General features: G+C 40.8%; 1 protein-coding gene across 1 annotated transcript in view; it reads left to right on the forward strand.

The window, feature by feature from the left end:
- Positions 1–5,296: 5,296 nt before the first annotated feature.
- Positions 5,297–12,031, forward strand: part of LOC119740688 (trafficking kinesin-binding protein 1-like) — a 46,220-nt gene continuing 39,485 nt past the window's right edge. The window contains exons 1-2 of the mRNA XM_038216062.1: positions 5,297–5,575; positions 6,426–6,632. Of these exons, the coding sequence (XP_038071990.1) occupies positions 5,383–5,575; positions 6,426–6,632 (400 nt within the window). The 5' untranslated portion in view covers positions 5,297–5,382. The remainder of the gene's footprint in view (positions 5,576–6,425; positions 6,633–12,031) is intronic.

The raw sequence follows: 12,031 nt of genomic DNA on the forward strand, positions 1-12,031 counted from the left end.
GCCTGCATTTTAGGTCCATTCTTGTTGTAAAGTATTACTATTGAATTTACCTGTAATACAGCCATTGGGTCACATTCCTTTCTTTTTCATTTTCTATTTTCCTTGCTTTTTTGTTTTGTTTGAGGGGGATTCAAAGCCCAACCACCCTCCAATATCTAAACATGAATCAGAATGTTATAATTTTAGCATTCATGAGTAAACGCAATGGACTCATCTACAATAATGTACATTCCACATGTATATGTACAATGCACTCTTAAACCAGCCGAGTGGTGCCTCTAAAGTACAGTCCTTCTGATTTGAAAATCACAGGCGTTTGGAAAAAGGCACACCTGGATTTTTCAAGGCGTGTGATTGTTCTAGGCGTGTGATTCTGTGGTCCAAACTGGGACTGAACAATCTGGTATTTTTTTTATGATAGTCATCTTGGTTTTCAGTAAAGCCATTTCAAGAGCTCACAGATGTATAATTATGCTGTAAATGTATGCGGATTCAGGCGTGCGAGTATTAGCACTTCTCGGGAAGCTTTTAGGCGTGTGATGGCGTGGGGGTGCGATCGCACGCCTCAAATCAGAAGTACTAAAGTAGGGGTGTGCATTTATGGGTAGTACGTGGGAATCGGGTACCCGATTGTAAAAAACACAGGTACATGTTAAAGAAACCCAACCCCAAAATTTAAATCTTGGAAGTTGCTGTACAGATGGTTTATAAAGGTCCGCACTATAATATTACTACATCGGTGAGTCAATAATAGGCCTATAGTGAGCTCAAGACATAGAGCTTCACGTTGTAACTTGCATTTTCGCAAGCGTCATGAACGTGAATCTATTTTGTTCTTCCATACTTTAGCTTGGTTTTCATTTTTGAAAATTCTCCACAAATATTCAAACCCTTTCTTTTTCATTGTATGAGAAATTATGTAATGTTGGTTGCAGGTACTCAATTCCATAAACATGGAATTGGTTCCTGACATCAGCGGTCGGGTATTTGGGTACTCGGTTCCGATGCACAGCCCCAATTATTAAGTGCAAACTTGACAAAAATGTGATCAATAAATTTCATTGTGCGGGAAGAATTCCATACATGGACATCACTCATTTTTCCCTGCAGCGAACTATCAGCCATCAGAAAGCAATAACATGTCCTTAAAAGTCAAATTTTGTAGAGAAAATATTGAAGCATTTACTAAGAAAACACTTGGAATATTTCAGACCTGTCTCATATCGGTAGGGTACAACTACAAGCACAGGGTATAAAGTGATGTCAGGTATGGAACTCTTTGTGATCTTACCATAAATCATTTGTTTCTTAGGCATCTTGAAACAAGTGTTTGCAGAAGAAACGTCTGATGTCAAATCTGTAAATTTGGACAAGGCAGAGCTTAAATTGTGTTCACTTTGTGTACAGCCTTTGACAAACACTCGATTACTGTCTGCCACATGTGTACAGACTTATTTGTCCTGTGACCTCAGTGTGACCCCTCCCCCTTCCTCGTGGAATTTCCTGCTTCAAAGCTTGTCGGACTGTCTGTTCAGGAGGGGAGAAGGACAGACATGTAGGGAGAGTGGGGTTTACTGAAATCCAGTATCATTTTGTAAACAGTGAAATTTGGAATCATCTGTACATTCCTGGTTAACTCTGAATGAGATGATTCAAAATTTCAGTGTGCAGTGTAGTAGTGAATTATTGTCATGAATGGATTTAAGATTTGAGGCTTTGCATGGTGGAGTATCGCTATCATTTCGGTTTGCGGTAACACCATGTGGTAATAACTACTGCTTAGAAGATATTTAGTTCCGAAAAGAACTTGGCCCGCTTATTATCATCTTTCGAAGTAGTTTTAGTTCTGATAAGAACAATCCTGCTTTAAGTTCTAAAAGAACTTGTCTTTGGTCTCTGAATGGATTGTTTTGAAACTTGTGTGTAGTCTTACGCATGTGATCACTGGGTGCTCACGAGGCCCCCTTCAATGGAAAAAACCACTGTGCACACTCTAGGACAAAGCAAAGGCCAAGTGATGGGTAAATCTAAACAGTAAACAATACTGTTTTGGCCATTGAAGGGGGCCTTCGTATAGAATTGATAACATGCCGGGATTGGTCTATACTGTTTTAAAGGGAAAATACAACATTTGCAAACATCAAAAAATAAAACTACCAAATCATTTTGAAATTGCTGGACTGTTAGTGAATGACAGTGTAAAGCATCCTGTAAAATCATTGCACCTGGTATACTGTCATTTTCAAGAAAAGTGGTATTTTTGTATCAATTTCCAATGCTGATCGGCCGACCAGCGTTGGAAAAAACTGGGTTTTTTTTCAAATACTGGCCCCAGTTGACCATCGCACTTGTTTGCAATTGATTACACACCTATGAACGGGTACAAGCCAGCTAGACTGGTTCCCTGACCTTACAATTCCCCAATGTATGTAAACTGCTCTGTTTCTTCCTAAATGGAGTCAGGGAACCAGACTACAGGAAAATTATTGTTTTTCTTGGTTTTATAGCATTTTCGAACCCAAAACCTCAAAAAAGTCAGTGTAACTATATTTGCTATATATTTCCAACCCCCCAATTCCATCCATTTCTGAAAATTACAGCAAAAGCAAATGATACATATTCCCTTTAACAGTGGATTCAATGGCCTCATGGGAGACAGAATGAATGAAAGAATGAATGAATGGGATAGGCCTATAGACGATTATCATGTTGCAGCCATTTTGACTTTTCTCCCATTCAAACCAATGTAACCAAAGCGAGGCTGGAAGGAAAAATAGTCTGGTTCCTTTTTGCACAAAAACATTATCATTCAGTACTGTTATTGGATACAGGGAACATGACTAAAATGGTGGCAGCATGATAAAGGTCTATAGAATGAATTTCTTGCTTATATTTTGTATGCAGAAAAAAACTTGCATTTTTGTGTGTGTGAGTGTTTCTGGACTCCACATAGAATGTATTGCCCATTGTACAAAATGCAACGCTCACCGTGTTTGCTTTATTTCACTGACAGGATTAGAACCTTGAACTTTGAAAATTGTAAAATAGCTGTGACAAATTTGCTTGGCACAAATGCTAATTACCGGTAAGTGTTATGACCATGATATAACCCTGTGCAAATATCACCACCATGTTGACTATTGATTATAGTTTTCACTTTTTTCATGTTGGTGTGCTTATTCGTGGCATTTATCCTCCAGCTCGCAAAAATATTTGTTTGTTTAAAGGGGAAATACAACATTTACAAACATCAAAAAATAAAACTACCAAATCATTTTGAAATACCTTGCTGGACTGTTAGTGAATGACAGTGTAAAGCATCCTGTAAAATCATGGCACCTGGTATACTGTCATTTTCAAGAAAAGTGGTATTTTTGTATCAATTTCCAACGCTGATCGGCCGATCAGCGTTGGAAAAAACTGGCTTTTTTTCAAAAACTGGCTTTTTTTCAAATACTGGCCCCAGTTGACCATCGCACTTGTTTGCAATCGATTACACACCTTTGAACGGGTACAAGCCAGCTAGACTGGTTCCCTGACCTTACAATTCCCCAATATATATGTAAACTGCTCTGTTGCTTCTTAAATGGAGTCAGGGAACTAGACTACAGGAAAATTATTGTTTTTCTTGCTTTTTATAGCATTTTCGAACCCAAAACCTCAAAAAAGTCAGTGTAACTATATTTGCTATATATTTCCAACCCCCCAATTCCATCCATTTCTGAAAATTACAGCAAAAGCAAATGATGTATATTCCCTTTAAGTCTCCACTAGCTTGCAAGAAGTTATACTTTCTGTCTTCAAGAATTTACAACTGGGCAAATCTCTGTGAACTGAAACCCATTTCTTCCAAGTTCTTCCAAGAACTCGTGTTTTAATGGGCCCGTCTTTCGACACATCGGGCACTTTATTAGGGAACTAAATGTAGATTTGGCTGCAATAGAAAATGTATTCATCATTTCATGTTCAAAAAAACTAAAGAGAAATTTCATTTCCATATGTTTTATTTAATTGATTCTACATTTCTGGCAAAGAGGTATTGTAACCTTTTGTAAAAGAGTTTTAAATGAAAACAGATGGACCAAACAAATTCTGCGTAAAACCTCACCATTTTGATCGTCGCATGTACATTTCCTCTGCAGGTATTAATCATAGAGTGACTGGACAATGTGGTTTGGCTCGGTTAAAAAATGTGGGTCAGATCAGCCGATATGTGTACAATTGGCGGGACCGGCTGTGGTGTGGCTAACTAGCATTTCCTGTTTCATTGGACCCCAAAATTTGCCCAGTCAAGATGCATTTGTACAAGTATACCGATATCAAGCCTTTTTTTTGTTAGCAAACTGTTACCGGCATGCAAGCATTTCCCTATAATCTAGAAACTACTTTTAACTCATTTGCCATGTGCATTGTACGATTCAGTACTGCTCTTCAAATTTTTAACAGGAAATTGTTTTACAGAGTGCCTGGTTTAGCCAGTCAATAAGCATTACACTCTTCATGTACATGTACTGATATGATCTGAGCAACTTCAAAGTTTGAATCTGATGTACATGCACGTTAACCAGTCACTAGAATTCTGCGCTTATTACGAATGTTTGCTTACCGCACGAGCAGAAATTTTTTGCTAATACTGTAAACAATTAGTTATGCGATGTATGCATTAACACAAGCTGAAACTCCATGCAAACCTGTGTAAGAAGTGCAGAATTTTCTGAGCCATGAAATAAGGCTCAGATCACTGTCTTTCTTCTCTGTATAGGAGTCGGATATCAGCCAAAACATCAGGGCAGTTTTGGGTTTCGGTGACCTTTGGTATGGGGTCAAGTAAAATTGAATATTCACGGTCATCCAAGATCCCTTGGCCAATCAGGCTTGGAGAAAGGAAATGTGTTCTGCACATGCCAACCAATGGAATCACATGAGTGTGAGGCAGTTTCCTGACCTCACACTTTTTTGAAACCTTGACGTCACCTCCAGCTGTGGCTTCAGCATGTTCAGGAGACTTATAGGCCCCTTGTCTGGGGTGACTCCAGCTCAATATGCCCCACGTTCTGCCTCGAAAACAACAAATCCTACCACTTATAAGGCCAAAGTTTAGACTGTTTTTATTCAGTTGACATCTAAGGCTTCCAAATGGTTCTCAAGCTACAGCAGAGATGTTCAAATTAATGCTGGAGACAAACTCAGGTTTTCAAAACCTCATTTTCCAGTCTCTGCAACTAATTATTTTTATTTACCCATTTCATTTTTTATATGTTTATTTTCTTTTTTTTTAAATTTTGGTTACAGGTTTTCTTTATCTCACTGTAATGCGTCCCGCAACTCATAGTCTGTAAACACCTCAACTAGAAGCCCACCGAACGCCAACAGTGCGTATGTATGCTGTGGGGCCCCGCGACGACAGCCAAACTGGCTCATGCAACAGCGCCCCCATCGGCTCTGCCGATCCAACCATCCCCGTCATCGGTGACGGCCGGGGAAGAAGTGTTCTCTGACAGTCAGTGGGGCGGAGACTTCGTCGACGATGTGGGGGGTGCATGCGAGGCGCAATGTGAGGCTGGCACTTTGACAGGTAACGGTTCTATACTTTTTATGGTTACATCAGTAATGTTTTTTCAATCAAGAGAGCCCCCTATTGTTGGAAGTCGGACAACAGCAGGCAAATTAGCTAGTGATTTGCCATATAGTCCAAGTACTTGTGACATTTGCTTTTGATGTCAAGATACTTCACACCCACTGGAAACTGGGCTCACTTAAGAACACAAATTTATATTATGAGTTACATGTATCTTAACCTTCCTATGCAAACATACATTCTGTACAAAGTTGTCATTGCAGTCAAAATCAATCAAATGACTGTTTTTAACACTTCAGAGCTTCCAGCCTACATAAATAAGGATTGACTGGCTGTGACTGTTTCTGTAACTTGACACAGCTATGCTTTTGACTGTAGGTGATTGATAAGCCTACTACTTGCCACAGTGCTTGCTAGAAATATGATCTGACTGGTGGTGACTAGCCTGCGTATAAGGCATGGCAGGGAAGAGGATTAAATTTTGTGACTGTCTGTGATTGTTCAGACAGCAGAAGGGTTAACGACATTCACCTAACATTTAAAACCCTCAGTAACCCTTTCAACATGACCCCGCATCCTATCCGAAGCCTTACAACTTGCTTTCAAGTATTTTGAAGGATTTTTGAGAAGTGCACAGCCTTGCCACTATAACTTAAGCCATGTGATCAAGCTTGAGGCTCAAATTTTGTCAGTCAGATTTTTCTTGATTCAGGGAGTTAGGGCCAAATGAGGTGACATAGATCTGTGAAATAAGACAGCAAAGATTGAACCTAAATGTATTTAGAGCCCATCTTAGAACCATCTCTAGTTTCTGATCCCTTATTCTACCTTTCGTTCTCTTCCCAAGACCTACACAACTCCTCCAACATTCCTGAGGTGGAGTTATTCAGTCTCTTGGAGGAGAAGATCCCCATGTACAAGCTACGAGCTGACACCACGTCCGCCTTGACCTACGAGCACAGCGATTGGCTGAGGTCATCATCAAGGGTGGGGTTAGAGGAACCCTGCGAACTACTGTCCCCTGTCATGATGGAGGAAACACTCAAATATTTCAGTAAGTATTTGAAGTTTTTTTTCCAGTTCATTTCAGTTGTAATGTGGTGTACAGTAAAGTCATGTAGGATCATTTGCATTCATCCCAAAAGTAAGCTACCAAATTATTATCAAAAAGCGTACTTGGATTAAAGATCACACTGGTACTAAACATCCCTTGAAGTATTCCATCTGGTGTGCTGTCATTTGGAAGAAATCAGGAAATGTAGGTGATTTACAACGATCAGTCAACTGACTGATTTTTGGAAATAAAGAGTGTTATTGACAAAATTGTGTTTCGTGATTATGCACGTTTTTTCACTGTTTTCTCGAGAAGTGTAAGATCCCCTGAGCTGAAACTTCATCAGTTTAGACCTGTTTTGAATGTTTTTGTTTGGATTTTGAGTGGTGTTATTATTGGAAACAGACAAGATGCATGAAAAGCAAATGATCCTACCCGGTATGTGCCTTTAATGCAAGTTCATACTTCTCGTGAATTTCAGTGCAAAACAAATTTGTTAGGGAAACAGCAAATGTCACAATGAAACTCCAGTTGTTGATGTCATGACGTTCGGCACGCTTTCGCTTTCGCGTGGAGTGTGAACCAGCTTTAACTGATCTGTCAAGTAACTCGTTCTTTTGTTTTTAAAACAAAATGGTGGGGGTTTACCTTTGAACTCATATTGGGAATTGGATGATTTTTGTGGGTGGGGGCAGTGGCACCTGGAAATATTTTCTGCCCCTACTCAGGATAAATTACTGAAACATAAAGTCCTCCAAATTCTTTATTTCTCCTGTAGATATTCATTGTTGATTCAGAACCATTTTATCTTAATTTCTGCTGAAATCTGTAAACCGTTTGCTCAACTTGAACAAATACCAATATCTCGCCTTAAGAATCTACAAAAATATTGCAGTACTTGAAAGTTGCCACTCTGTACTGAAAGCCATTTGCATTAATTGTATACACTCAGCCCCATTGTAAAATAATAATTCCTTTTGTGAAGGCATTTATTTGGTAAGGATGGCGGCCTTATGGCTGTGAAAATAATTGTGCAAATTGACTTTCAAGCTTCATTAGTTAATGAAGATGTCGTTAACATAACTGTCTAGTTACATAAGCTGACAATCTTGCCTTGCATAAACTCTCTCTGGCCTTCAGGAACGCTGTGATTGCAGATCAATTAAGTGGTTTCGTAAGGAATGATGTCTGCATCAGTGTGCAATAGGAGGATACAATGCATGTGAATAATGTAATGTTGCAGTGTTAGTACAATCATACTTGTGGAAAGTATGCACTCATACCGGTACCTATTGCAAAGTACTCACACTCATGACAGAGTATTTGTTCTCATACTCATGATGAAGTACATGTACTTTTACTCGTACTCATAGCAAACTACTCGTACTCATGGCAAAGTACACATGTTTGTACTCATAGCAATGTATTCTTGCAAGTGTGGCAAAGTACCTGTATTGTACTGGTTGTACTCATGGGAAAATACTTATTTTCATACTTATGAAAATGTACTCAGCTTAGCTACCGTACGAGACTGTCAGAAAATTGCCATTCACCTAAAACTCTGAAACCTAAAAAACCTGAATCCATATTTGGTATAAAGACAGGACTGTACAAATTCTAACTAAAATTCTAAGTTGCGAAAAAAAAAAATATGTCTAGAACATGTGCATGCTACTGTATCATTTGGAAAGTTTGAAACTTGAACTTTGTGATGATAATTAGTCAGAGATGATGAGGTTGCGAAATGTTTATTGTGTTGGCTCTCAACATTGCAACCAGCAACATTATGTGTACATGTGGTCACACACAGTACAGGCTCAATGACCCTTCATGACCTGCTAACATATTACATGTTAATATTGTACTGATGGTTTTGATGTTGCCTGATGCAATTGTGTTTTGTGTTGACACAATCATACTTGGGTTGCATTGAGTCCTCAAAGTATATGTATACTATGTAGTAAAATATTCACAGAGTAGAAATTACAAATTCCTAACATTCTTCATTAGAATCTAAAAATTAATGTGGCCTGACGTTGCGAACTTAGCAAGTTCTTCTTCAGAGGCTAAAACAGAAATGACAGAGGAACAAACATTAACAAGGGGGTGCACACAAACATGCAGGGATGAAAGAAGAAACACAAAAGGAGGATTAGGTGGGAAAGGTGTGGAAAGATGCAGGGGAGGGTGGATGAGAGAACAAAGAAACAAAGGGAGATGGCAAACCACAAGGGGTCTGGTATGAACAGGGGAGGGACCAGAAAGGGGAAGGATCAAAGGTCACAGGGAGTGGGAACGGACAAAAGAGTGTGGGAGTGAAGGGGGATTATGCCAGGGGGGGGGAACAGTATGGAGGTGGAAAGGGATGAAAGATGGTGGAAGATGGGTAAACACAAACAATGAAGACCAGGTGGATTATCTGTAACAGAAGACAATGGAGGAAGAAAAAGATTAATCATTTCCAAGTTGGATGTTGAGACCATGTGGTTGAATAGTTCGAAGACGATTCATCCACACTTTCTCTCTGCTGAGGCGAACTGAGTCCTTGCGATGGCCAAGAAATTCAATGCCCTGCAAAATCATATCAGAAATGGAGTGGTTAGGCAGGTTGAAGTGATGACCAACAGGGGTGTCTAGTTTCTTGGTGTTAACCGTTGACCGGTGGGCATAGAAACGCTTCTTGAGCGTATTCTTAGTCTCACCTACATACTGCACTCCACAGACCCTGCAAGAAATGAGATATATGACATTAGGGGTGTTACAAGTGATGTTACCAATGGTTCTGTGGGTAGTGACAGAAGAGTGGCCAGAAAAGGAGTCAGACTCCTGGATGTGAATCTGGCAGACAACACATCTGGAACTGCACTTGAAAGTACCATGCTGGATGGGAGGGGATGCATCTAAGGATGGGACTTCAGCTCGAACAATCAAGTCCCGTAGATTTCGAGGACGCCTGTAAGCCAATGTGGGGCCGTTGGGGATGGCGCGGGCAAGGCGATCTGAAGTATGGAGGATATGATGATTGTCATTAGTGATTTTGCGAAGGGGAGGGAGATTGGGGTGAAACGTGGTAACCAAGGGAATCATGGGTTTGGCCATGGCATCAGGGGCCTTTCCCGTGAGAGCTAGATTTCTGGGGATAGCTTTAGCTCTGGCAATGGCACGATGAACTTGGCGAGAGCTGTGACCCCTGGCCACCAAGTTGTTCCTCAGTAACTGTGTATGGCGGGAGAAATCGGAATCATTAGAACAAATTCTTCTGAGTCTGAGTGCCTGGCTAAATGCTATGCCAGTTTTGCAGTGCCTGGGGTGACAGCTGGAGGAGTGGAGGTACTGGTGGGTGTCTGTGGGTTTGGAATACAGGTCAGTGGTTAGTGAGTTGCCTTGCTTGCGGACGGTGACATCCAGAAAGTGGGTTTGGTGAGCCGAGAACTCCGATGTGAATTTGATGGTTCTGTGGAAGGAATTGATGTGGTTAGTGAAGGTCAAGAGACTGTCATCATCGCTGGTCCAGATGAAAAAAACATCATCAATATATCTCCACCAGATCCAAGGGCGACATGGGGCCGAGGCAAGAATGCGTTCTTCGAGGTCACCCATGAAGAGGCAAGCCATGGATGGGGCCATGCGAGTGCCCATTGCAGTGCCGTGTACCTGTAGATAGTGTTCACCAAGGAAGGAAAAATTGTTCTTCGTTAGTATAAGTCTCATGAGGGTGCCAACATCACTGATGGGAGGAGTCGTGTGTCCTGCCTTGGCCAGAGCCAAGGAGCAAGCACGAACACCCTCCTCATGTGGGATGTTGGTGTACAGAGATGAGACGTCGAAAGTCCCAATGATGGCTGTGCTGGGAATCTGGTCCTTGATTCCTTCAAGCTTGCGTAGGAAGTCTGGGGTGTCGTGAATGTATGACGAAATCTGTGGGACAAGGGGTTTGAGAAAACTGTCAATGAACAGGGAGATGCGTTCCGTGGGTGAGCCATTACCGGAGATGATGGGTCTACCGGGATTGCCAGCCTTGTGAATCTTGGGTAGAAGGTAAAATCTGGCAGTCCTACAATCACAGGGAGAAAGAAATTTGTGAGCTTTCTTGGACAACTGGTCACGTGATCGCATATCGTCAAGTACCTGTTGTATATCTCGACAGAAAGTGCCTGTGGGGTCAGAGTCAAGGCGGGTATAGTTAGTACGATTATCCAACTGACGGTGGGCCTCATCAATGTACTGCTGACGATCCATGATGACCACAGCTGAACCTTTATCTGCTGGCTTGATGATGATGTCGGTGCGAGAGCGCAAGGAGTTGAGAGCCAGGCGCTCCTCTCTGGGGAGATTATCATGAGTCCTGTGGGGGAAGTTGTCCGGGTTAGTGACTTGGGAATTTATAACTTGAACGTATGTTTCTATGGCTGGCACACGATTCTTGGGGGGTACCCATGAACTCTTGACTCGAAAAGGCTCTGGCTCACACGGTTCATTCATTTTCATTCTTCATTAGATTTATATCTCCTGCTGTCATTAGATGTACATTTTCCTGAACCCCTTACAATATTTGGCCCTTCTTTTCCATCGAAAGTTGTTTTAATGAAAGCATGATAAATGATAATCTTCTTTAATTAAGTGTTTTTGTTATCGTACCCTGTGGGGGAAAAAAGGCAAGATATCAACTTCTGGTAACACAGTGCTGAATACTAAATATCTTAATATTCAATCATTCCCCAAATATCAGAATAGCATTTTGTTACATTCAAATATTAAAAAAATGTGAGCAATCTCGAGGAGAAGATGGACAAATTCAGCAATAGTAATTTAATTATGTGGTGCATGGCTTTAATTTTGTCATGATGCAACATTTGTCAAAAGGCACTTTGAATGCATAATTTGAGGGCTTCCAGGAGGAATGTTAACTTGAAATTCTTCTTTAAAATCTGTCAAATATCAACCGTGCTGCTACATGTACCTCAAAAAATATACATCAATACATACCGGTACATGATGTAGTTTTTTTGTTGGCCGATCGCTGGCCTGTTTAGGCTGGCGCATGTACAGTAAACTTGAACAGCGCATATTCAAATATTCGATCAAGTCCAAGACACAATAATTGAACACCAAATTAAACTGCTGGTATAGTACATGTATGTTGTCTGGATAAATCGGAACTGGATTCAGTCAACTTGTTGTTATCCTATCTGTAAGGATAAGTGTATTCCAATATAATTTGGCTTGCAGAAAACTGCAATGTCATTCACCTACTAACACTGTGGAATGTGTGAACCAATCCACATGTACCCCCCCCCCCCCTACATAATATGGTGGGGTTACTGGCCTTGCCAATGCTTGACCTTTCAGTGGTTAAGGTCTCTTCTCACTCTGAGAAGAATTGTGCACATGAAAAACTG

Source organism: Patiria miniata, unplaced genomic scaffold, assembly GCF_015706575.1.
Source record: "Patiria miniata isolate m_02_andy unplaced genomic scaffold, ASM1570657v1 HiC_scaffold_5, whole genome shotgun sequence".
NCBI lineage: Eukaryota > Metazoa > Echinodermata > Asteroidea > Valvatida > Asterinidae > Patiria > Patiria miniata.